The 27,500-nt window shown below is 40.4% G+C and overlaps 2 protein-coding genes across 5 annotated transcripts in view; both read left to right on the top strand.

Annotated features, from left to right (window-relative positions):
* nfs1 (NFS1 cysteine desulfurase) overlaps nt 1-3,762 on the top strand; it is an 8,786-nt gene extending 5,024 nt beyond the window's left edge. For both annotated transcript variants that reach the window (XM_053316536.1, XM_053316535.1), the window contains exons 8-13: nt 337-494; nt 656-761; nt 905-986; nt 1,434-1,517; nt 2,066-2,155; nt 2,318-3,762. In XM_053316536.1, coding sequence (XP_053172511.1) covers nt 337-494; nt 656-761; nt 905-986; nt 1,434-1,517; nt 2,066-2,155; nt 2,318-2,381 — 584 coding nt within the window. In that variant the 3' untranslated portion in view covers nt 2,382-3,762. The remainder of the gene's footprint in view (nt 1-336; nt 495-655; nt 762-904; nt 987-1,433; nt 1,518-2,065; nt 2,156-2,317) is intronic.
* A 1,742-nt stretch (nt 3,763-5,504) lies between these two features.
* cpne1 (copine I) overlaps nt 5,505-27,500 on the top strand; it is a 28,929-nt gene continuing 6,933 nt past the window's right edge. Inside the window, exons 1-3 of one of the 3 annotated variants that reach the window (XM_053316523.1) lie at nt 5,505-5,624; nt 26,175-26,303; nt 26,413-26,592. In XM_053316523.1, coding sequence (XP_053172498.1) covers nt 26,175-26,303; nt 26,413-26,592 — 309 coding nt within the window. In that variant the 5' untranslated portion in view covers nt 5,505-5,624. Of the gene's footprint in view, nt 5,625-10,892; nt 15,043-22,015; nt 22,084-26,174; nt 26,304-26,412; nt 26,593-27,500 lie in introns of those variants that run through there. The other 2 variants (XM_053316522.1, XM_053316521.1) reach the window with 2 other exon arrangements.

Raw genomic sequence — 27,500 nt, 5'->3', positions numbered from 1 at the left:
CAGCTCACAGGATCTCAGTCCTCTAGTCTAGAGGTTTCACACTGAGAAAGAATGTCAGAAATGTTTTTTGGTCCGAAACTGGTCTGACACTCTGACAGCTGAATTTTAAACAAGTTGTAGTAACTTCAGAGCTTCCTCTGGTCGAGTAGACACTGTTTCAAAGGTCTGACCTGCTCAAGATGAATGTTTATATTTTTAAGGCCATGTTTAGACGTGAGTCCTCTTACTCTAGCGATATTTTTTAGATGGTAAATAGTGTCTAAGAGTCTAAGAACTGCTGAGTATATGATGAAATTACCATTAACTCTGTGTGTGTGTGTGTGTGTGTGTGTGTAGGTGTGGGTGCTCTGTATGTGCGTCGTCGACCCCGAGTGCGTTTGGAGCCACTGCAGAACGGTGGCGGGCAGGAGAGAGGGCTGCGCTCCGGCACTGTCCCCACCCCACTGGCTGTGGGGCTGGGAGCCGCCTGCGACATCGCCAAGAAGGAAATGGAGGTAAAACAAGCGCACCCGAACATGATGTGACCCAACAAATTCACCTTAACATAAAGAGTTAAAGGCACCGTATCATCCTGACACTGTGTGTGTGTGTGTGTGTGTGTGTGTGTGTGTGTGTGTGTGTGTGTGTGTGTGTGTGTGTGTGTGTGTGTGTGTAGTATGATCATCACAGAGTGTCCATGCTGGCTAATCGTCTGATCGGGAAGATCATGTCTGAGATTCCTGATGTCATCTTGAACGGAGATGCAGAGCAACGCTACCCTGGTACAAAGACACACACACACACACACACACACACAGAAGTAAAAACACAACTCTGTGAAATGCTTGAATTATTTAGATAAAAACCTTGCTATAGTAGATGACACAGATGAACTTACCTGACTGTGTCTCTGTGTGTGTTTCAGGCTGTGTCAACCTGTCCTTTGCCTACGTGGAGGGAGAGAGTCTGTTGATGGCGCTGAAGGATGTTGCTCTGTCATCGGGGAGGTCAGACACTCACATGTTCAAATTTGAAATGTAAAGACAGGATTAAAGTTTGACTCAGAGCTGGTGTCCCAATAATTAAGATGTTTAGCAAAGACCAGCAGTTGCAGTTTTGCAAGAAGGTCCCCTTTTTGTTTGTTGTGATGTTGATGCACGTGCACTAGGACGCATATGCACATTATTCCTCTGATAAGAAGCATAGCAATGGAAGAAGAAGAAGACTGTAAACTTGCAAATAAAGATGTAAACAGTGCACAACTTAAAATATTCTAAAAAAAGCTTTGAAAGTGTTTTATAATGAAGAAGACAATGCATTCAACATGTTTGTTAAAGCTTAAGAGAGACGTGACAAACACCAAACCTAAACGTGAATTTGGTGTGTGTGTGTGTGTGTGTGTGCGTGCGCGTGCCTATGTGTGTGTGTGTGTGTGTATATGTGTGTGTGAACAGTGCATGTACGTCAGCATCTCTGGAGCCGTCGTACGTCCTCAGAGCGATCGGAGCAGATGAAGACCTGGCTCACTCCTCCATCAGGTACACTACAATCCATTATCATAAAATAAATAGTAAAACTACTAATAATCCAGATTATAATCTTGATTATGGATGAAATTTGATTTGTACATTTTTTATTATCCTCATTCTAACACATTCTGTTGGCTGGTTCTGTGTTCACACTGCTGATCTCAACATGAGTCTCTGATCACAGTGTTTCAACACAAAACTGAATTTTCTCACATCCTCTGTACATCTCTCTGTGTGACGGTGTGACGCACCAACAGCAGAGACTCCCAGACAGGAAGACATCTCTTATTTTAAACTTAAACATCTGTCTAAAATCCAGCAGCTGGAGATGATTCTTTGCAATCATTCTATTTTATGGTTTGACTTCAGTTTAATTAAATGGTGATTAATATAAATGTGTGTCTGTGTCTGTGTCTGTGTGTGTGTGTGTGTGTGTGTGTGTGTGTGTGTGTGTGTGTCTGTGTGTGTGTGTTTGTGTCTGTGTCTGTGTCTGTGTCTGTGTGTGTGTCTCTGTCTGTGTCTGTGTGTCTGTCTGTGTGCGTGTGTGTGTGTGTTAGGTTTGGCATTGGCAGATTCACCACAGAGGCTGAAGTGGACTACACAGCAGCGAAATGTGTCCACCAGGTCCGCAGACTCAGAGAGATGAGGTCAGTTCAGATGGACTCAGACTGATGTTAACATGACGACTACAGTGTTGCTGTTACAGACGGATCAGTTACTTCATAACTGCATAAATAGTTCAAATTTAGAGATAATAGTGTTACAGTTGCAGTCAATAACCTGTCTCTGTCTGTCTGTGTGTGTGTCAGTCCTCTGTGGGAGATGGTTCAGGACGGCATTGACCTGAAGAGCATCAAGTGGACACAGCACTAAATCCCTCCCACTTCCTGTACCCTTCCTGGCTTACGGCAACGACGACGACAACGATGATAGTTCCCGAGGATTTCCTGGAACAGACCAGCTTTTTCCTTCCTGTACACAATCACGCACAAACTTCCTGTCGGACTTGAAGTCTGTCTGTAGCTGTAGCTTGTAGCTCTGTGTCTCTGTTGAAGCTCCTCCAGTCGCTCTGTCAGGAGATGTTGATCAGAGAGTCGACCAAAAAAAAAAAAAAGAAAAAGAAAAAGAAATACACGCCGACCTCTATTTGTTGTATTAATTCCTGTTTTAAATCGGTCTGCTTGTTGCTTCCTGTGTCGACCGGGTCTCGTATCACAAAGTTATCTGAGTCTGGCTCTCTCTCTCTCTCTCTCTGGCTTCACTGAGTCTAATGTGAGTGATCCTGATGAATGGTATCATGGAGTTATGAGAGTGGTTTACTGATCTACTCGGAGTGAATTCACGTGAAAGAGGAGTCCTTAAACGCAGCCAGTAATGTGTAACACTGGCGTACTTGATATTACGTGAGATGAAACGATGATACCTGTTGAGATATTATATCATAGAAGCAGCAAATAGAGTTATTGAGTGAGGTGAGCGATATTACAAATACAATGCAGTAAGAAAGATTTCCAAATATAGGAAGTAAGGCTAAGACTTACTTTATTATTACATTGACCTCTCATGTTCAGTAGAGCGACTTATATGCTTTTTTTGTCTTATGATGAACAAATTATTTAAGTGATATATTTTAAGTGAGGCTGTTACTGCTGTTGAAGCATAGAGGAAAAACTACAGAACTGAGGCCTGAAGAGAAGATATTAATGCATCATCTTATCATTCTTTCATGTTTCTGACAAAAAGATTAATGGAAAGTAAAGTGACTCAGCTGATTTATAAAAAAAAAATGTCTGTTGCTGTTTATTGTCTCTTTGTAAATTTACTTTTGTCCTTGTTGACTCCGTTTTTCCCAGTGAGCCAGTACTGAGTGGGGGTTTTTTTTTGGCCGATTTAAAATTTTTGATCCCAGAAAATGTGTTAAGACCAAAATGATTGCCGGCTAAACTTGTAATCTTCCTTTTGTGATGCAAGCCCTCGTCAACATGTTAAGCAACCAAATATGGGTAAAGACCCCCAGTAAGTGACAAAAAGGAACAGGGGGCAGCACTGCTTCGGCCAGGCTGGAGAAGGCAGCAGACTTAAACCTTACATACTGTTCATAATCTGACTCCAAATTAGTCTCTACACTAATTCACCTTCAGAAATAAATGTTTGATTAGTCTTATGGGGGGAAAAAAGACATGAACATTCATTATTTCATAGAATATCATGAATACATGTTTGAATGCCAATTTTTGATTTTTTTTATAAACAGGTAAAATATATTTGCATATATAAAAATGTATGAGCTGCACAAAATTATGCATTTTATTTTAATTTTTGTATTCTGTGGAGTTTAGGAAAAGTCCAGCTAAAAGAAATGTGTATAGTTTTTACAACTCTCAAATGTGAAAATGGGACAAATTTGACCCTGAACAGTATGTAAGGGTTCAATTCACTGAATTATCTTAACATTTAAAATGTGTCTAATAATCCTTTGAGCCAGCACTTCTCACTTTACTTTGATGATGCACATCTGCTGCTCTGATCACATGTGATGCACTGTCCTCTCTGTCTTCATCTTAGAATTCAGTCTTGCAGTTTTTCCCCAACATCCTCGTTCACTATTCATTAATCAATATATCATGTCTAACACAGTAATAGCAGCAACAGCTTGAGTATAATGTTTAAATCAGGAACATGCTACAAGACTGCACTGATGAAGAGTAAAAACATCTGCAGTCCAGTCTGAAAGTCTGAGGGCAAAACACTGAGAAAAGTCTATTAATAAGCGTGTTTGTGTCTTTGAAAGTCTGGGAGGATTTCTAAAGTCTTGCATTGTGTTCCTGTATGAAGTCAGCAGAGACTCTAACTGTATTTATTAGACTCCAGCAGCCCCCTCTGTTATTCATCATATACAGTATTATCCAATAAACAGCTGCTTCATGTTCATGCATTACACCTTTGTCTTATCTTTTATTTTATGTTTGGCTTCATAGGGACAAAAACATTTTATAGACCAGTGCTACAGTTTGCAAATGCCTGCCCATCCCTTTAACACAATTTAACATGAAGAACCAGAGGTGGCAAAAGTACTCACATTCTGTACTTTAGTGGAAGTACAGACACTTGTGTAAAAAATAGACTGGTAAAAGTAGAAGTACTGATTCAACTCCTTTCCTCAAATAAAAGTAAGACAGTACAGGCTCTGAAAAGTACAAAAGTAAAAATGACACACCGTACAAACATATGGCCCGGGGGGCCAGAACCAGCCCGCATAGGGGTCCAATACGGCCCAATGGATAACTTTGCAAAGTATGAATATTACAGAAAAGTAAATCTTTCTGCTGCTTCAGACGTTTTGACATCCTGACCAGAAAATTCAACACAATACAACTGACAGCTGTAAAAAAGTAAAAAACAAACCCAAATGTCTTTAACCCTGAAATAGTGTCCCAAAATGCACAAAAATGAAAATATTATTTTATGTTATACTTTTGTATAGGTTGTACAATTTTTGGCTTATTGTTCAATTAATAGTTCCAAGTTTTAATAAGATTGTTATGTTACGAATATAAGTAGTTTTCATTAGTAGTAGTTTCATTAAATTTTTGTAATTTTTAGTTTCAATAAAACACATTTAAATAATTATTATGTAATATTTTCATATCTTAGGTAAAATATGACGTGAAATTGTGTGATAGCAGTGGTCTCTGTTCTCTGAATGTTGTTAAACAGCTTCTGTGCAAAATAATCTGAAAAAACAGACAAAATATTGTTGAAACTGCTTATTTTTCACAGTAAATTGATCGTTTATTATGGATTGGTTTTGCTGGTTTGGCCCACCTGAGATCAAATTAGGCTGTTTGTAGCCCCGTGAGCTAAAATTATGTTAATAAAATGATATATAGATGATGCCATAAACCGACACCCTCCCATCCAGCAGGTGGCGGTGTTCACCTTTACAGTCGGTTCGCGGTCAGTAAACACATCACAGAGTTCTCGCGATGTGTAGCGCCGACATTTCGCGCAGCAGCCTGTGCACAGAGACGACAAGCAGAGAGAAAGAGGAGAAGAGAAGAGAAGAAGCTTCGTTCATGAATTAAACCACAGTGTGTTTGTTGACAGATATCCTCGGTAAGAATCCAGCAGCGGCAGTCCGCTCAGTAACACACTCACACCGGGGAGCCGGCTCAAAGCAGTCCGCTGCTCCGACACACAAAGCAGGGTTAGCTCGAAGCTAAGGCGGCTAACGCAGCGTCAGCCAGGCAGCTAAGCTATAGTAGCTACACTCAGACACGTTATTTTTGCTAGTTAGCTATGATGTTAATATGAGGAATGTTTGGTCAATACTGTAGGCAGGTTTGTTTCAAATGGTGTTTTGGTCTGGAGCTGCAATCTACACTTAGCTACATAACCTACACATAATTGTTTTTAGTGTGTCTTTCAGTACGGGTTAGCTCTTTTTTGGGGGATATTTTCTTCTGTGTGATTTGATGAAGAGGAGGGAGGTGTGTGTCTACGTGTGTGTGTGTTTGAGCCAAATCCCAGTTTGACACAGTGGCCAAACCGTGTAATAGCACACAGTTTAGGACCTGCACCTGCCCCCCCTCCCTTGCTTATGACTGCACATCCACCACACCGTGAGCTGGAGAAATGAGCAAGGGACGTGGTTGTCAAAAAAGGGTGAAATGTTGATTGCTATGGAGACAGTCTCTATGAAAGATGTAATGATGGTTGTCATGGAGACGATCTCTGTAATCTTGATGGTGGTTATGCACACTGACTCAGGTGCTGGTTTACTGACGCTGGCTTCCTTTCAGACATGAAATTTGCTATATATGAAAAAATGCTGTTTATCATCCAAACAAACTATCCAGTATGTAAATTATTTAAAGCTGCATTTCTGTCGTTTTTTGTATGAAGACGGCTCACCCTGCTTCTTAGTAGTTTAAATATCCAAATATGAAAACATGATTTCATAATTTATTAGCTCATATGCCAAGTTCTGTGGCATATTTGGTGCAGGCTAAAATGTAGTGCTGCAACTATTTGTTATTTTAATCTTTTTTCACAATTAATCAATTAGTAGTTAAAATGTTAGAAAATGTCTGTGTCCAAGAGCCCAAGGTGAAGTCTTTTTTTGTTACTCTCCAACAACAATCCAAATATATTCAGTTTACTACCATAAAGAATCCAGAAAATATTAAGAAACTAGATTCAGAAGATTTTGACTTTTATGTCTCTTTTCCTTAATGAATTAAAGCTGAAAATGCATTGAGACAAATGTTGACTTTTGTGGTTTTATGAATTGTGTTTTTACCTCTTTTGTAGCATTCACACTATTCAGACTGATCAGCTGCTTTTATTAGGAGGTTTTTATTCATTTGTTGATAGAAACAGGTTCAACCCCGTCTGATTGCTATTGTGATGTTTTCCTGAAAGTAATATTGAGGACAGACACATAAAATATCCTGAGTGTATATATAGTCACTGGCCTCTTTATTAGTCACACTTATGCAATCTAATGTAATCCAATATAACAGCTCTGCTTTAAATTCTACATTTATGAAGTTTATACATTTTCAATTTTTGTTAACATTGTCATGAAGGTGATAATTCTGCTTTGTATTAGCTTTTGTTATATTAAATGCTATTCATAATATTTTGTCCACTCCATTACCTTACATAAGGAGGGCAAAATATTAGTAGTAATATCAGTATGTCAGTACCACTTGTGGGGCCTGAGTAATAAACATAAAGTCGAATTATCACTTTTTTGACAATGTTAACAAAACCTGAAAATGCATGAGCTTAAAAAAAAGTAGAATATAAAGCAGCACTGCTGTATTGGATTGAATTACATTGCACATGTGTACCTAATGATGTGGCTGATGACGTATATATGGAGGTGCATGTCTGAAAAGGGGAGAAGTGGAGTCAGTGAATGGTTTCTCATACGATGAATCAAATCCTGTAAATGTGGAAAAGTGAGACTAGTTACCTCTGTACAGTTTTTTGTACACTTCAGTTGAATATTGATGTTTCTGTTTTCTGTCCTGTGCAGGATGTGCAGATCAGTGAGATTGTATCGGTCACTTCTGAAATTGATGGTGCGCTAAGGTGCAACAAAAAGTGCTTCAAGGTGGTTCAGGCTTCATCACTCCAGATCCTGTCTCTCTGTCCTATCTGTTGAGGTTTGACGTTGGCTCATGTTTGGAGATTTCTGACTTAGATTCTGAGGTTTTCGGAGAGTTGACGATGCTCCACTTTTCTTAAGTTCCACTCTTTTCGCTGTGTTTTTTGGGATTTAATGACATGAATTGGACAGATGTGTATTTCAACTTTTCAACTGAGAACTCAAGGCAGTGTTTTTTATCTCTTTTATCTTGTTTTTTTTTTTTGCTGTATTTAAATGTAAATGACTTTCTAGTTTTCTGGCTGTTCGAAAGAGGTTTATTTCTATCTTCTATCAGCTCAAATTGTGTTTCTTATTTGTATGTGAATGCAAGCTGCAGCTTCAGTTTAACCGTCTCACCTCTCTCTTGATACTCTGGTTGTTTCTCTGGCACTTTTTTTTAGCTGTTGCGGTTTCTTCTTCTGCTGTGCTTTTTATTCTCTCGCTGCTGTTGATGCTTTACAGATGAGTTTAGCAGGTTGACACCCAGAAACCTTTTTGACAAAGCAAATCTTTGTGTGTGTCTATGCTAAAGGTTGTGATGATGATGATGATGATGATGTTGTTGTTGTTGTTGTTGTTAGGATTGTGTTGAATGGTCTGGTGAACTGTATGTAGCAGCCTCACATCCAGACCAGGATTTATTTTTCATGTCAGAGATGGGTGAGACTAATATTATCTGATGGCCCTGGATCAGGATTAGATAGAGCACAGAAACCTGAGGATGTGTCTGAGGTTCCAGAGATGGTGTTGAAGGATTTCGGGAGCAGTGACCATTGCTCCACCTGCTGTTTTAAACAGCTTTAGCGAACATGTCGCTCTGCTTCTCTCCTCTGTTTGCTTTCTCTTCTGATCAGCTGTTCTCTTTGGTGCCGTGCTGGCAATCAGCTGCTGATGTTGCTCTGGTTTACATAATGCCAATATTGCTCTGGTTGATGTAATGCTAATGTTGCTGTGGTTGACATGATGCTGATGTTGCTCTGGTTGACATGTACCTGGCATTGCTTTGGTTAAAAAGTTGATGATGTTGCTCTTTTTTTTTGCTCCGGATGATGAGTTACTGCTGTTGCTCCTGTCAACATTATGTTTGTTGGCTATGAATTACAGATTTATTGTTCTGTACTGGTCTTTTGCTTGTGTTGTTCAACACAGTTGCTGAGTTGGTGCTGCTGGAGGGTCTTGTTGCTGGGTAGTTGTGGGAGTTTGCAGGGTGTTGCTGGCTGCTTTTGGAGATTAGTGAAACTTCAGTAGCTCAGCTTGTCCTACATTCAGTTTATCTCAGTTATCTACTTGGTGTACACTGCCAGAGTTAGTCACGATGGGTTTTGGTTTTAAAACACAACCTGCCAGATGCTGAAAAACACCAATACACACGTCAGTCACTGGAAGCTAATGTAAAAAAAACCCGCCCTGTTGGTCTGCTCTATGAAAAGTTGAATTCCTTCAAGATGTTTTGAACAGGAATGTTTGTTTTCTGACCTTTTCACCAGGTTTCAGTGTGCTGCAGAAACCTCCTCTCCATTATACAGTGAAACTATACAGACAGCTTAGTTGCATTGGTGAGTTGAAAGTTGCATGAGATTCATAAAGGTTCATTGTTGCACGAAATGTTTCCAGTTCAGCCACGACTACGAGCATTATCTTTTGTACTGCATGGTAGACAAAAGTAAGGTTTATTTAACAAAAACTAAATTATACACAACTTCTCAGTCACAGGGGCTGACACACAGGGAAACTGTTGATATTCAGAGCCTCCATAATCTTCAGACAAAATGGGTTGTAAGTAGGGCTGGGTATCGTCCTTATAGTAATACCAATTGATTACTTTGTTCAATACCCGTTACACATCTTGTGCACTTGCTTATATCCGGCATAACGGGCATGTAGTGTAGACACACTTTAGATCGTTTAGGTGGCATCTCGGCTGCTGAACTGCTAAGAGCGCTAACTCAGATTCACCACGACATCACCGCCACAGACAGGTTGTAGCTGCTGTGGCAGTGGGCCAATCACATGTCGAGTTAGATCGAAGAATGCTTGCGTTGATTGGCTGTGAGCAAGCCATACATATTTTCTAGCTCTGGGTGCAAAAAGGATAGATTGCAGGTATTGGTTGACGAGAAAAATTTTGATATTACTTGATATCAATTTATTTCGGACAATACCTTAAAGGTATCGAGTACCGATACCCAGCACTAGTTGCACAACATTTTATCAGATGTTTCATTCTCTATTCCAACTTCGGAAACTGGGTAACTGTTAGACAATCTGAAAAGCACTTTGTTTGAAACATACTGGGGAATTTCCGTCACGATCAGTAGCATCAGAAATGTTCTCAACACTGGTGTCAGGCTGAGCTGTTTTACAGAAATACACAGAGGAATAAAACTAAAATAAATCTGAAGGTACGTCAAAGGTCTGCGAAAACACGTTTTGGATAGAACAGCAACTGCTGTCACATGACAAACTAACCAGTCATCACTGGGACAAAGTCATAGACTGCGACCTTGTCCTGGTGCATGCTAGCTTTCGGGTTAATGAAAGTTAGCTAGCCAGAAAAACATAAGTATAGCCAAACTTTAAAAGTTAATATCACAGACAAATCTTTCAGTCCGTTTTTCTCTATAAACACATTTTCCCTGTTTTGAATTGCTTCCATTTGTATCAGGGACAATTGAGGAGAGGATGTGTATATATTTTCTCTCTGGTAAATTTTCTTTTCTTCACGGTGTGTCCTGTCTGTATTTTAGCTTATGTTTTTTGCTGACATCAGTTCCACTCTTTAACTCCTTTATTCCTTACTTGTTGTTTCTTTCACAGCTCTTGCAGAACTGATGGTCAATGAAGTGATTTTGATGCCAATATTGCTTCTATTTTGGTCTAATGAACAGTCTTAGCGCTCAAACAAGTTTATCAAACTTATTTAAGGCTGCATATGTCTGGAGTTTCAATTTAGCTCTTTTTCCAGTTTCCTGTAAATGTTGGTATTTTTTCACCCCCATTCCCCAAATCCCTTCCAAACACACCACTGGTTTCCAAATGTCAGGGCCCCAAAATGGGTGTACAAACTTTTTTTTCTGGTTTATTGGATGAAGAAATGTAAACAATGTTGGCTAAATCTTAATTGGCCTGTGTAGTTAGGTCTGAGATTCCTGAGGAACAATTTGGAAACCACTGGTATCCCTCTTTCTGCTCATCATCTGACGGTAGTGTTGCTCTCTCCCCAGGTTGTAGGCCTGTTGTTTAGCAGTCAGTATGGCGGTAGTCATCAGGCTGCAAGGTCTGCCCATAGTGGCCGGCACCATGGACATCAGACACTTCTTCTCTGGCCTCACCATCCCTGACGGGGGAGTACACATCGTGGGGGGTGAACATGGCGAGGCCTTCATTGTCTTTGCCACTGATGAGGATGCTCGGCTGGGAATGATGCGTACAGGCGGTGCCATTAAGGGGTCTAAAGTGTCGTTATTGCTCAGCAGCAAGACCGAAATGCAGAACATGATTGAGTTGAGCCGCCGCAGGTTCGAGGCTGGGGCGGGCGCTGTGGAGGCGGCTGCACCTACAGCAGGAAATGCCAATCGGCAAGCTGGTGCTGCTCCTATACCCACAGTGCAACCTGGAGCAGGGGGGAGAAGTAGTAGCCATGGAAACCAGGGTTTCAGTAATGTCCCGGTCTCAGTAACGGCACCAAGCTCATCTCAGGAGTCATCAAGCAACAAGGCAGTGGCCAGCCTGGCAAGCGTGGTGCCCAGCTTCCCCAACAGCTACAGCTCTGCCCCCACCATCACCACAGCTCTGGCTTCGCTCAATGCAGGCCCCCCACCTATGCCTCCACTTCCCAGTATGCCTTCTATGCCCCCTATGCCCACGCTGCCCACCATTCCAGTTCCTCCTCCAGTATCCTCCCTCCCCCCTGTCCCTACTGTCTCCCCTCTTTCCCAAGGACCTCCAGTGCCACCTATGTCCCACCTCCCTCACATGTCCTCCCTTCCTCCCTTCAACCCCTCCCTACCTCCCCCTGCAGGACTCGGCTCAGGCCTCCCCCTTGGAACCCCTAACCCAATGCTATTCAACCCTCTTTCCCCTCTGGCCTCTCTTGGCCTCCAGGCCCATATGAAGGCTGCTGCTGCTGCAGCCACCGGAGTGGCCAGTCCAGATGAAATGTTTATCCTCTTACAGAACCTCCCGTTCTCCTGCTCCGAGGTAGAGGTAAGGGACTTTTTCCGGGGTCTGGGGGTGGAAGGGATTCGTTTGCTGAGAGATGGGCAAGGTCGGCCAACTGGCAGGGCTATGGTAAAATTCTTCTCGCCCCAGGACAGCTTTGAAGCTGTGAAGCGGGGAGGTGGCATGATGGGTCAAAGGTTTATTGAGATTACCCCAGGCTCAGAGAGACAATGGGCCAGCCTCAATCACAGCATGATGGGCCAAGCCCCTCACAGTATCGGAAAATCAATGAACAGCCATGAGTCACAGGACCAGCAGCTCCGCCGTGGTAATGTTGGGCCTGGAGGCCGAGAACAACGGGGAAGGTCACGATCTCCTCATCGGCAGGAGTTCTGTGTCTACCTGAAGGGCCTTCCCTACGAGGCTGACAAGAAACAGATTAAGGAGTTCTTTAAGAATTTGGCCATTGTTGAGGACAGCATCTACATTGCCTATGGGCCTAATGGGCGGGCCACAGGAGAGGGCTTTCTTGAGTTCAAATCAGAACAGGACTACAAGACTGCTCTGGGTGCTCACATGCAGTATATGGGCACCCGCTTCATCCAGGTCCACCCAATCAGCCGCAAGGGAATGCTCGAAAAGATTGACATGATCCGCAAACGTGAAGCAGCACAGGGTGAAGGCAAGAATCAGGATGGCTTGAAAGCTCCAAGAAACTGTGCTCACATCACCAACATCCCTTACAACGTCTCCAAGAAGGATGTCCGTGCTTTCCTGGAGGGGATTGGGCTTTATGAGGATACTCTAAAGGTTCTGACAGATAGCCACGGCAACGGTTTAGGGCAAGCTATCTTTCAGCTGCGGACTGAAGAAGATGCCCGAAAAGCTGAAAGACTGCACCGCCAGAAACTCAATGGCCGTGATGCCTTTGTTCACTTGGTGACCTTTGAGCAGATGAAGGAAATTGAGAGGAATCCTCCTCCTCAAAACAAAAGAGGGCAGCGAAATCAGAACCAGAACCAGCAGAACCAAAATCAGAACCAGCACCAGCAAGCACAGCCGAGTCCCCAGCAACCCCAGATCAACCCATTTGCTGGAATAAGTGGGGAAGAGTTTAACTTTCTCAGAAACACCATGGGGAACCTCAACAGTGCTCCCTTTGTGACTCCATTCTCTGCCCCAGGGAACGGACTGGCAGGCCCCCCTCCTCTCCCTCCTCTGGCAGCAGGACTGGGGGATGTGAATCTGGGCGTAGCTCCTCCACTTGTTGCTGGTCTGCCTGGGGCTCCAATCCTGGAGCCACCTGGCTTTCGACCTGGAACTGCAGCAGGACCTCCATTCAGCCAAGATGGGCTGAGAGGCTTGGTGCCCTTTGAGAATGCCAACAGAAAAATAGGTGGAGGAGGACCAAACAGGGGTGGAGGGGCTAACAACAACCAAGGACGTCCGGGGGGTGGGGCTGCTGGTGGACAGCCTGTGTTCTCTCCAGGACCTGATGGCCTCCGTAACCAGCCGGCTCCTGGAGGTGCCAACAATCCCAACGGTCAACGTGGTGCTGCTGGCCCAACAATTGTAAAACTTCAGAACATGCCCTTTACTGTAACTGTGGACGAGATCATGGACTTCTTCTATGGCTACCAGGTGCTGCCAGGCTCAGTCTGCCTGCAGTTCAGTGAGAAAGGCCTGCCAACTGGCGAGGCCATGGTGGCCTTCCAAAACCACGAGGAGGCTGCTGCTGCTGTCATGGACCTAAATGACCGACCTATTGGAGCACGTAAGGTCAAAATTTGCCTGGGTTAAAGCCCCACCCAAAACAGACTGATATTGACTGTTGATAACAGATGTTACACCTACCTGGATCAACCACCCAGGTGAAACAAAGCCAACTCAAACTGTATCTGTTCAAGGACCCAAACCCCACTGTAAGCGGCCCAGTTTAGACCTTACCTTGTCCACTTGCTCTCAGTCATTACTGAAGCGCCTCCCTCTCTGTGTAGATAATGGCAGGTAAGCTCCGCCCCCTGCACTTTGACCTTTAAAAAGAATCTGATCCAGACTTTTTGCTCTTTGCTGCAGCTCCTCCAGTGACTTTGATAGCACAAAATAATGATGATGATGATGATGATGATGATGACATTGGCATGATGTTGGTCCTTTCTTACTGTGTTTCCGTAAAAATGCAGCTTTTTTGTCCAGTCATGTCTAGAGCTGGGACATGTTGAACATACTCACCTGTTTTGTTGCTATGGTAACATGATTACAGTGAAGCTGACAAATATATATGCGCTCAAATATGCTGTGCTGCTGGGGTTTAAAATTTACATGCTCTGTTGCTATGGTATTATCCTTACATGCTTTGTTGCTATGACAAAAAGACGATGATGATGATGAAAATTCCCAGTATGTTGCCATGATAAAATGTTTTTTGTCTTGCTATGGTAAAATCTTTATATGTTCTGTTGCTATATTAGAATCTTTACATGCTTTATTGCTATGATAACCTCTCTACATGCCCTGTTGCTATGGTAAAACATGCTGTAGATGAAAAGCTTTTCTACCCACAGTGAAACTCTGGTGCTCTGTTGCTATTCTCTTCACATTCTCTGTTTCTATAGCAACATTATGATAAAAGCTATGTTGCCATTATCAAATGTTTATGCTCTGTTGCTTTGGTGAAATGTTGACATGCCCCTTTTCTATGGTAAAAATATACTGACATCCAGCTTTGTTGCCACTGTGAAAGGTCGACACTCTGTTGGCAGTCATAAAATGATGACTTATTTCCGTTACTATAGTAACCTCTTGACAGCTGTGCTCTGTTGCTATGAAGATGATGTTGGATGGACAGATTGCTGACATGTTTTACTCTGTAAATTATGACTTTGGGCTGCTGAATTCCTTTTCTCTGTCACATTTTTCTGATGTTGCTGTGTTTGGACAATGCCACCCTCCCAACTCCTCCTCCCCACTGCACAAGTAGGTGTTTGGACTGTAGAGCGCTGAGATGAAGTCTGTAGCATTTTTAGTTTGGTAGCTTTTTATTATATGTGTTTGATAATGTTCTGGATGTTTTCACCTTAAACATAATTTTTGTTTCTATTGTCTGTGTGAACAAACCTGTATGATGGTATAACCATACATGATGTGGAGTCTCCTTTGCTTTTGGCTAATAAAAAAAAATGTTCCTGAAGCACATCTGCTCACCTGAGATCAGCTTTCTCTGACTGTCTCCTCCTCACTGTCTGATGACAAAACTTTATCTGATTCATGGGTCCATTTTTGAATAACAGTCACTTGTTTTCTTTTACTTTGAAGATTTTGAAAGGAAGACCAGGTTGGTTCTGTGTGAAATACAGATGACCTTCATGTTGTCATGTTAAAATTATGTTTTGATGCAGTAAATGGCTCCAGGTTGTTCCTCATGTCACCATTGCTTTTACATTTGAGACTTTGTTGCCATCAAAATTAAATCAACAAACATGAAAGTACCATACCACCTCTACTAGGTGGGCCCAATGTTTAATATATTTTTATTCATGACAAGAACAGTGGCTAATTTCTGTCACTAAAATGCTGGAATTTGGCAAAGTTCTCAAATATAAAATCAAAGAGGACATGACCGTTTTCTTTCCTTCAGCCCCCACCCTTTCCTGTGAAAGTTTGGTTAATCTATTCTATATGATGATGAATCTGGTTTGCAGTTCCATGTCGACTTTAAACCAAACTTAAGTTGTGTGTATTCAGTCTGTGGATCATGGCATTTACATGACTTTACCATACCTTCGTGGTTGAGAAGTTTTCCCCTCTACTATCCCCTCCTGTCTCCCATTAGTAAATACCTCCACATTTATGCAAACAGCTAAACTAATAGGGAAACTAATGGCTGATGGGCCAATATGGAGAAAAGCAGCACATTTTATTGGATTCATGTGGCATGATTTAGTGTTTCCTGTCATAAAGGGCCAAACAAAAACAGCCACTGGGGCTCAGTAATATTCCTGATGTTCTGGGTGGTTCACACTACAAGAGCAAAGAGCTGCTGAGGTTGCTATCAAACTTTTTAGATCCTTTATGTTGGTAGGACTGTGTTTCCGAACCACCCTTTTAATAACCAAGGAGCCACATGTGCTATCATCATAGCTTCTTGTTATAGTTTGGACGTCCTCCAGAAATATGAATAACAGGAACTTATGTGAGGTAATGAAGTCCTGCAAATGAGTACAAACAATCTTCACTGTGATCTTCTGTATTTTCAAGAATGTGCCTTCATAGGTGAATGGTGCTCTCATAGGTTTTGTATTCAGTTATCTTGTAACAATGATTTAATAATCAGTTTCATGAAAACATAGTTTAATGGTGATCAGGACTAAATATAGACGTCCTTTATGTTCTATATAAGTAGAAATTGGATTTATCATGAATCGGTCTTCTTCCTTAGCCTCAGGACAAAGCTAAAATACATAGAGGCCTGTGAAGAATGTAAAAGTAATCAGCATCATTTATACCCAGATAATAACGTCTGACAGTAATACAACTTAATTACCATAAAAGTACCATAAAGATGAAACATTAAGATTTTATTTCAATATAAATGGCCTGCATTGTATCACACCTGTGAGGAACTTCATGCTGCAGTAATATAAAATGATTCAGGCCAACGATGTAGTCTGATATATATGAAGGAAGCATTAGTGGCGGAAGGTGGTTCACCCACAAGCTTTATTTGTCAGAAGAGGAGCTGATTGCATGCAGGAAATGGTTACCTCCAAACAAGTACACAGTGTTCGACTGGTTGCATGCAATGTTGAAGGATGTATGTTTGCGTGAGATGAACACTGAGACGAACAGGCCTTAATAAAGTTAAGTGAAACACTTCTTAGACGAGCGTTTGATTGATGGTAAGAATTATTGTGCGTGTGTTATTGGACCTGGTGTGTGGAGAAAATGCTTTTGAAATAAAAGAAAGTTCCTGATGTGAAACTTGGCTTCTGCAAAGGACATGAGTGTGTCTGGTGGACAGTGTGTTGTGAGTGAAATGATCACTAAATGACTGATGCTGACCGGTAAATTGATCACCTGCCGAAGTCCCCCCCCAACCCCCACTGACCAATAGACAGGCAGAAGGCGGGACTTGCAGGTGAGTGACAGACAAAGATACACATGAGAAATAGGAGATCCTGGATTATCAATAGTCTATCAATATTCTGTTGTAGCCTATAGACCTGTGGTCTCCAACCCTTCTTCTGGAGAGCTACTGCCCTGCATGTTTTAGGTATCGTCCCACTCTAACACACCTGATTCTAATAATAAACTTATTATAAAACCCATGACAAGCTGCGACTGCGTTATAATGAGTTCATGATTAGAAATGGGTGTGTTAGTGTGGGGTGATACCTAAAACATTCAGGGCAGTCGCTCTCGAAGGGTTGGAGACCATGACTATAGACCATTATCATCAACAGACAGATTCACATTGAAGGACAATAGACAATAGGTATCAAAGGGTCTGTAGATACTAATTGGTACATGGTATTTGTAGATTATAGCATTTAGACAGCAGATGGCAGAGACTTGATTAGTGGTTCTCAAACTTTTTCATGTCAAGGACCCCTAAACTGACATGGATTAAACCACAGACCCTCTTTTGCGAAGGCTTCGTCCCAGGCTCCCACATCACATAAGGTTTTTGCCTTTAGATGTTTTATTACAGAAAGTGTATGAACCCCTATGACCAAAATAGTCATATATTCTGTCATTGTGTTACTTATGGATAGAGTTAGAGTGAAAATAAATTATTTCCCCCTTTGCTGGGGATCCCCTTCAAGGATTCCCAGGGGTCACCAAGCCCCTCTTTGAAAACCATTGGTCTACTCTAGACAGTAGATCGGCAGCCTTTATATAGTTGATGGTAGCATTTTGATAATAGATAATGGCCTGTACATGGTAGCAATTATATGGTTGATGATAGTGTTTAGAAAGCAGATGATGGCCTCTACATGGTAGTGTTTAGATAGTTGTGAAGTTTAGATATTCTAGCTCAGGGGGTTTCTAAGTGAGAGGGAGCCCTCCCAGCTTTAAGGGAGGCTTAGTTATTACATTAGTTATAAAAAGGAAATCATGTAGGAGAGCCTAAATATTTGTGATTTGGTTAAAGGCTTAGTTTATAGATACAGGTAGGTTGTGGGAATTTTACTGTTTTTCCCACTTTTCCAGAGTCAGACACTAATAAGTTTTATATATTCGGTGTAGTCTGATGTTATGGCAGACAGCAATATTGGACTATCGTGGCTCAATTGTTGGGATCAAATAAGCAAGTAAACTAAGGGGGGTGATGGGGGGTGCATTTTTTCAAGCTCTGTCTGAGGGGAGGCCCACAGACTTTGATAAACTCTGTGCTAGATGGTACCTTGTCGATGGCAGTGTATAGATGATAAAAAGGTGCCAAGTAGAAGGTAGCCTTTAGACAGCAGATGGTATAAAGTTAAATAATTTATGTGTCCGGGCCTATGCAGTAGTTCAGTCCAGACCTTTAGAAATGTAATTACATTGATGTTTTTAAGCTGCCCTCTCCTGCAAAAACAAGAGATAAGGGAAATAGGACCTTAAAAAAAAAAGAATACAGATGTATAAGTTTACCCTCCCCACTCCCTCAGTTTACACCACTTCGTTACAACTGAACAGTATCTGTTTGAGGACAATAGAATCATTTCATAGTTTGGGTTATTTTGTTATTTTGACAGGTTTCACCAAAAATCAATCTGAGATATGTGGGATCTTTTGAAACTCAGTATAATTTTAAAATAAAGTTCTCTGGATTTAAACAAAGTATAGTCGGAGACAGTGGAGGGTTCAGCTGAATTTAGGAGGTTCAACTAAATATGTGAGCATTTTAGATTTTCAGAGAAGTGGATCTTTAGAGGATGAGAATGATATGATGATGATATAACAAATGGCTAAAACAGGAGCTGTGAGTGTGTACATGCGTGTGTGTGTATGACATATTACTTTCAGGGACACACATCAGACCCAGATCAGTTGATTGGGAAATTAGGGATAAAAGACATGTCCCTAACTGCTAAAATACTGATTTTTGGATCAGTGGAAATTTTAGAATAAGGTTTAGGCAAGCAGTGCTTATGGTTAGGTTTAGGGTAATTCTCCAGGAATTTAATGTAGGTATGTAAATACTCCAAAAGTGAGCTAAGTTAACCTGTGTGTGTGTGTGTGTGTATATGTATGTGTGTCCCAATTGGACCATTGGTCAAATGTAGATCTTTAAGTCATTGGTTAAGGTTAGGTTAAGGGAAGCAGTGGTTATGGTTAGGGTAAATTTCCAGGAAACTATGTCATGCCCCTCAAAAGTGACATAAGACGACCCTGTCCTCTCTCTGGACTGTATTTTTTTGTGTTTCTGTCTTCCCTGTTCTTTTTTTCTCATGTGTGATGTGATGCTGCTGTTTTTTCTCACTTCACTGTGCTTCTTCTGCTAAGGATGAATAAAATGAAAATGTTGTTTCCTCTGTGAGAGAGGTGGCTCATCCTGTGGTCAGTTTATTCGGCTCCCACTCTGTTACAACTGTCTTTAATTATCTACTGTGATCTTAGCAGTTCATCAGGCTCATCATATTCAGCAACCGTACTTTCGGTTTGAGCATCTGCTCTTTAACATAAAGCACACACGTACTTAATTTCTGAAATGAGCACTGAAGGTCCACTGATTAGCATTTTCACACTTCTCACCGTCTCTGAGGAAGCTCAGCTAAGCATCAGCTGAGGAAGTCTTTAATATATATATTTTTTATTTTGTTCTAAGTGGCATAATCTAGTGTTTTATCATGACACTCACTTAATTTAAGCACAGAATAATATTTATTTTAGAAAAAATGAACTTAATAGGCAACGTTTAGCATTATTCAATTCATTTTAATTTGTTAATGCACAAATTGAATGTCCAAACACTGCTCCTTTATCATTGAGCTGTTGTGGTTTAAAAAAAAAAGACAAAAGCTGCAGCCCCTCAAAATGGTCCACATTTTACAGCAGTAACATTTTAAATCGAAGCCTTTGCTCTGATTACTGTATGGATCATTTCTATGAATGATTCTTGTTCAGTACAAATATGGCAATATTTCCAATAGTGGATTGGATAGTAAATGTTTTGCTGGACTTTATTTATGTGATAAATTAATCTTAGTGTTGAACTGGAAATCACAGCAAAGCAAGAATAACAACGCGGCTTTTTAAACGCACCTATGAAGAGAGAAGCCTCAGTGCAACAGGGCTGGAGAGACTATGGACTAAAATAAGATGTTTTTGTAACTGTCTTATCCTATTTACTTTGAATTATCTTGTTATAATATAGACTCATGGTTTTATGATTGTTGTGGTGGCTGCAACTTGTGACCATAAGGCTTTCAAGCATATATTTGGCGTATTAATTAAAAACTGGTAAAATAAATTATATTTATTTTGATGTTAATTTTAAGGTATGTGAAGTCCAAGGGTGTGTATGTGTGCATGCATGCATGTGCATGGGTGCTTGTGGGTTTGACATTTTCAGGTAAATGTGTGTGTTTGTGTGTGTGTGTGTGTGTGTGTGTGTCTTTACGTTTCTATCATAGGCTTCTTTTGGGGACACATTTTAGACTGGTGACCAGCTGACTGGGGACAGCTTGTCAGCTTGTCCAAGTGGGACAAAGGCTGTGTCCCAAATTGGTAAAAGACAGATTTTTGGGTCAGTGGTTAAGGCAAGGGTAAGAGTTATAAGGTTAGGTAAGTAGTGGTTATGTTTAGGGTAAGTTTTCCAGGAAATTAAGTCTATGTAATGTCTCCAAAAGTGACCTAGGATGACCCTTTTCTCTGTCAGGACTGTATTTGTGTGTTTCTGTCTGTTCTATGGGTGTGTGTGTTTGTAATTGTCTATATCGTGTTTTTTTGTCATCTCTTGAAAGTATGTAGTTGGATGCTTAAGTCCAGGCCAGTAGTTGGATTTTGACACACCTGGAAGCCTATATAATGTCATTCATCCATCAATGGAACTTGTAAGGTGCCCAATTTATATTTTAACATCACTTTCTTATATTTTGTGTGTTAAGGGTCACTGATTAAGTAAGGGGTGTCACACATACAACACATGGGCCAGAACCAGCCCAAGGGGTCCAATCCAGCCAACTGGATAACTCTGCAAAGTATGAATATTACAGAAAAATAATTCAAATGTCTTTTGAAATTTGACAGCTTTTCCTAAAGTTGCCCAAAATACACAAACATGAAAATATTATATTATGTTATACTTTTGTATAGGTGCTACAATTTTTTGTTTTTTTGTTAAATTAATAGTAAATAGTTTTATACATAGTTATTAGGATTTATTTTTATGGTTCCATCCATTCTTTTTCAGTTTCAGTAAAATACATTAATATTAATACTTATTAATAATAATTGCTGTTTTTATATTTTCCTGTCTTAGGTATTATAGGACATGATATTGTGTGATAGTAGGTGTGTAAAACCTAAAAAACACACATTCTCTGCTCTCTGAATGTCGTCAAACTGCTTCTGTGCAAAATAACTTGAAAAAGCAGACTGTCTCTCTGTCTGTCTTTCTTGTCTGTCTATGTCTGTACATGTGTGTGTGTGTGTGTGTGTGTGTGTGTGTGTGTGTGTGTGTGTGTAATAATGTATTATTTGTAGGTTATTGTGGAATGGTTTTACTGGTTTGGCCCGCTTGAGATCAAATTAGGCTGTTTGTGGCCCCCTGAACTAAAATGAGTTTGACACCCCTGGATTAAGTGATCTAGTGCACATGAAGGAGCAGGGTATGGCAGTGTGAGGTCGGAAGTCCTTTTTTTTTTTTTTTTTTTTATTGCTGCTGCCTAGGAAACGTCACCCAGTTGCTGTGGAACCACTGGGCGTGATTGATAGTCGTGTCATCCAATCAGAGCACGGTTGTAGAACTGCCTGTCCAATCAGAGCGCGGGCTCTCTGACTGCCACTCCCTGCTAGCTTAAGCTGCTGAGCTGAGGCAAACGGCTGTCTTCTGACTCAGTTTAATGTTGAAATAGAAACTCTTCGCTGAGGTTTTCTTTCTTTAAAAAGTATTAACATAGTAGTCAGGTCGGTTTGTGAGCTCTCAGGTGTGGTTATTCTTGACTGAGAAAGTATCGTTTCCTGTTCCGGAGTCTTTGTTGGGAGTTGGCTGGCTGGCTGTCGGTTTTTCTGCGGTTTTAAAGGAGATAAAGACTCTCTGATAAGGTGATTTACACTGCCTGTATTTACACAGTGCTCCCTGTAAATATATATATGTGTGTGGGCGTGTGTGCGTGTGTATGTGTGTGTGTGTGTGTGTGTGCGTGTGTGTGTGTGTGTGCGTGTGTGTGTGTGTGTTTGTGTGTGTGTGCGCGTGCGTGTGTGTGTGTGTGTGTGTGTGCGTGTGTGTGTGCGTGAGTGAGTGTGGTTAATGTTGGTAATATATGTAAGTGTCTGCTAGATTTCCCCATACAATGATTTAGTATTGAGTGGCTGCAGAGTGCATCTTTCAGTAGCTGATATGTTCACATTTTAGGGCGTGGGTGTGTAGGTGGGTGGGTGTGGGTTAAATGGTCATAGTTTGACTGACAGACTGGTTATTCAACTTGCAACTTTTATCACCTTTTACAATCTCAAAAACCTTAAACCTCAGATCCTGCTGCTGACTCTCAGTTCATTTTTAGTTCAGGTGAGGTAAAGGGACCTGAGGGGCTTTTTTAATGTGAGTAGTAAACTATCAGGGGTCCCACCTTTCTGTTTTAAGGACATAGTGTTCATCAGGTAGAGGATGTGTGAAAAGCTTTGTGGTGCTTTCACTAATCGTTGTGTTCATGTCAGAGATGGGTGTGGTGTTTAATTCAATGTTTGACTCATTTATTAGTCAACACTTTCATTTGGCAGCTTCCCAGTTCTGAGGATTTTAATGCTTGTGTCATTGTTATTTAATTGTAAAGTGAATATATTTGGATTTTGGACATTTTGAACTTTAAGTATTTGTTTCACATTCTTCAGATCAAACGATTTATTATATAATTGAGAAAGTAATTTTCAGATTAGTAAAACAATGGCATGACTTGCATCTGACACTAATTAACCATAATGCAGGCGTTCTTAATGTACACACATTTTTAAAAAGTATCTTTGCCACATTATTATAAAGAAGACCAACATGTATCTACTGCACTTATCAACAGAAAAAACTATCAGTATCACTATTTAAAAATACTCTGCTACAAGTACTAATAGTCATCATTTTAATTGTTTTACTTAAAAGAGACAACATGTATTTCTCAGGAAAGTATTCATGAAGTATAAAGGTAAAAATACTCATTATGGAGTCAAAATGGAAACGGTCAGTGTTACATTATTATTTATTATGCAACTTATTTCTATTTTCATGAAGTAGCCTACTGTTTAATCCCAGGAACATTGCACACTTTTATATAGTATAAAGAATTTATGTATATTATAGATTTATGTAATTACATATTACTTTAGAGATTGTTTATTATATAGTTTTTATTTTTATTTTTGATCACTTCACCATTACAAGGTTAATTTTATGTCAATTTTGGATATCACCCCGAGGGGAGTCGATAAAGTTTACCTTACCTTACCTTTTACAAGTAAGTATATCTTTTGAATATGTAATGAAGTAAAAAGTCAGTCTAAAATGTAGTGGGGTAAAGTAAAAAGTAGCATTAAAAATGATAATAAAGTAGTAAAATATAGGAACTTCTTCAGTGTTGTACTTTTAAAGAGACTCTTACCTTTCTTGCATTTCACACAGCACTATGAAAAAACTTGAACAGCAACAACCCCTCCTCCCTCCTATGTCCCACCCCCGCATTCCCCTCCACCCCCTCCCCCCTCTGCCTCCCCGAACGAGCACTATATATCTTTTTCCCCAATGGGAGCGGCTGGAAGTGGAAGTCCACTTTTGTCATTGTCAGTCGCTACTGTCTGTTTACGGCTATCTCTGTGGATCAACAGACTCTCTTCCCGATGGGTGCGCACAATCACGTAATGGGGAAGAGGAAAACAGGAAGGTCGCTCGGCCAATCATAACATTCGGACCAAATGATATGATTGGTCGGAGTTTTCACAGAAAATTATGAGAATGGAATAATGATGAGTTTCTGTGCCTGGTGGATCTCGCTAACTTTTTAGAGTGCTATTACCTTATTAATAGCATTTTAACTTAAACAAATAAATGTGTAAAAATGTAACAAAGGTAAGGGTAGCTTTAAGTAAAGTAAGGAGGTCTTTAACCTTTGTGTTTTACTTATTATTCATTATTGATTAATCCATTAGTTGACTATTACCAGAGACATTATAATAAGAGGAGACATATCACTCCCATTGAAATGCATAGGGAAACTACGTAACGCCAAGATGGCCGGTGTTTGCACATGTCCCGCCTCTTCTGGTGCCGTTGCTCCAATCATTTTGCTGGTCCTACGCGGTCACGTTTTTGCGACACTTGGAAGTCATTTTCAACAGCGACATTTTAAAACACATGATCAGCAGTTTATACTACTTTGTGTACATATATTTTGTAATGCTTTATCCAAAATTGTGGCATGATCTGGGAAAGTTGACTGTGAGCAAACTCCTGTCTCTGCTGTGAGCGTAAGATGACGTCTTGCTGTCAGTGCCTGCCGTAAATGAAGACTGTCGTGAAGTATTGCGCATGCGCAGTCCAAGATGCCAGTAAGGAAAAAGGCTTTTAAAACGTTAATTTGATACCAAACCATCAAACCCTTTCAGCCATTATAGTTTGATTTTCATCGTGATTTCAAAACATATGTTTTTTATGTCCCTTAGACCTCGGAAAATGGAGATACAGCTCTCTCCCTATTCATTTAGATAGCCGGTTGGTCTTCCTATGGCCAAATAGCTGCCCGGAGGCGTGGCCAATTTTGCCGCCGAGTGAGATGACTTGCCTTAGAAGGACTTTGCTATTACTCATGGTCTCTCTCTTAATGTTTTATTCAGTTCACAACCTAAAGATATATTTACTGTTTCTGTAACATTTAATAAGCAGTAATCAGGTCATTTGGACATTTTTTCCCCTTAAAAAAAAAAAAATCTCTTTTTTCTACTTCACTTCAGGCTGCGACAGATTTTGTTCAGATTTAACTTGTATTTCATTTAGATATGAGAGCAGTGACCCAGCACATCCTTACACAGTAGTTCATACTCATAACACACAGAGAGATCAGCCACACTTCATAGTCTGTCTGTGCTTCAGTCAGTTTATTCAGGGTTGGTCGGAGAGCCTCGACAGCCTCCTTTGCATGTTGAAAAGATAAATGTGTACAGTCACACAGTATTATCTCTCCAGGCTGTCACACAGAGCTTTCAGTGTAACATAATGTAGATGTCAGCACAAGTCCACATGTAATCATATATTCTCCGTCACAAATGTCTCTTTTTGACTTTATTACTGTGCTTCAGAAGTGACATGAATTGTTTTAGTGCAAAGTGAAGTGTGAACAATCAAAGAAAAGACTGGAGTGAAAGTGTGCAGCTGTATCTTGTGGTTATTATAGGTTTTTATTTTTTTATTGCTGGTGTTAAAGTGACGTCTGACCCAGCAGAGGAGGGTTTGAGTCTGTACAGGGTTTGAAGCTCAGCTGAAAGGAGACACTACTGCTTCTGCTACTGCTGGAGATATCTGAGCTTATTTCATTGATTGTCAGGTAAAAGCGGTGAAGAGTTTCCATCATTTTCTCAGCTGCTTTCTGGGTTTGATCTGTTATGATGTTTTAATGACCGTGGACTAAATTGAACTGAGCAACCTGACGCCATTTGTCATTTGGACTTTTTGGACTGCTGGACTCTTATCTGATATTTTCTGGACCAAACAGTTGATTGTTTTACTTACTAAACCACTTAATTATTATGTAGTTTGCTGTGTGTTTTCTCCTAACATTTTCATTATGTGCTCTGTTTTTCTGTGTGACATTAGTTCAGTTTCTCCAAACACTCTGGTCCAGATGTTGATGTCTCTAGTTTCACTTCCTCCCACTATGAGTCATCCATTAGGACTCCTCTCTGTTATAGATGTGGTGTGTGTCGGTTTTAAGCGTGACACAGCAGAGGATGTAAAGCAGAAGCAGCGGCAGTGGTTTGAGTGTCGAAGTTTTTGTGGTGAAACTGTTTCAGGTGTCCAAACTGAATCTGATTCCTGCTTTTTAAAATAGTTTTATAACCATTTTGTTATTTTTAATAGCAGACATCATAAAGTTTTAATGTGACAGACTGATACTGAAGTTGTTGCGCTCTCTCTCTCTCTCTCTGCCCCTCTTCAGATGGCGGACTGTGTTTCGAAGGTGGAGCTGACCGTCTCCTGCTCTAACCTGCTGGATAAGGATGTCGGATCGAAGTCGGACCCTCTGTGTGTGCTGCTGCTTGGCACGGGAGGAGACCAATGGACTGAGGTAACATAACAATGACACTAAAGTATACATTTTGCTTTATTTTACATTTTGTGTGAGACTTAAAATAATAAAATCACTCTCCTCCTTTCTGTGTGTCTCTCCCCGTCAGCTGGGTCGTACCGAGCGTTTGATGAACACCTCCAGTCCATCCTTCAGTCAGCGTCTCAGACTGGATTATCACTTTGAGACAGTGCAAAATCTGAAGCTGGGGGTCTACGACATCGACAACAAGAGCGTCGACCTCGGCGATGATGACTACCTGGGAGGGGTGGAGCTAACACTGGGACAGGTACACAACAAAATCAGACCCGATTTCATTCAAAAATTCATACTTGACTCACTGGAAAAATCCACTGACTGTTTTAGTTGAAACAGATGGGTAAAGACTTCATATGTATGTATATTAATAACAATAATAATAATAATAATACATTTTATTTATAGAGCGCTTTTATCAATACTCAGAGACGATTAAAACAATAAAACCATACAGAATAAATGAAAACACAATCAATAAAATCAATGTAGAGAAGAAGAAACAAAAGAAAAAACAACAACAAAACAAACAGTCAAAGCATATTTGAAAAGGTGAGAGCCCCATCTGCTGGCTACAATCAGCACTGACAGCACTAAAGATTTTTAACTTCTATTAAACTATTTTATTTAACATTGATTTATTCACTGATTTAAACTCATAATAAACATTTTTGACACAGATCCCTCAATATTTGTTAGTGATGTAGTTGTTACTAAAAGGCAGGAATGTTTCTCAGGTCCACTGAGCGTTATAATGTCTACACCGCCCTCTTCTGGACAAAATGTGTAGTTACAATACTGTTTGAAGTATTTAACGCTTACATACTGTTAATATTCTGACTCATAATTAGTCTGTACACCAATTCACATTCATAAATTCCCCGTCAGTCATTCATTAATATTTGATTAATCTTATGGAAAGAAAGACATTCACAGTTTCTATTTTATGGTCCAGGAGAATATTTTATAGAATATGATGAATACATGTTTGAATGCTGATTTTTGAGGGTTTTTTTTAAAAACAGGTCAGACTTGTATATTTGCATATATAAAAATGAAAAAATTATTTTGTAAATTGTGGGTCACATTTAGAGAAAAGTGCAGCTAAAATAAATGTGTATAGGGTGTTTTTACAGCTCTCAGATGTAAATAATGGGTCAA

This window comes from Scomber japonicus, chromosome 3, assembly GCF_027409825.1.
Source record: "Scomber japonicus isolate fScoJap1 chromosome 3, fScoJap1.pri, whole genome shotgun sequence".
Classification (NCBI taxonomy): Eukaryota; Metazoa; Chordata; class Actinopteri; order Scombriformes; family Scombridae; genus Scomber; species Scomber japonicus.
The sequence above is the reverse complement of the archived record's forward strand: the minus strand, read 5'-3'. Positions and strand labels throughout refer to the sequence as shown.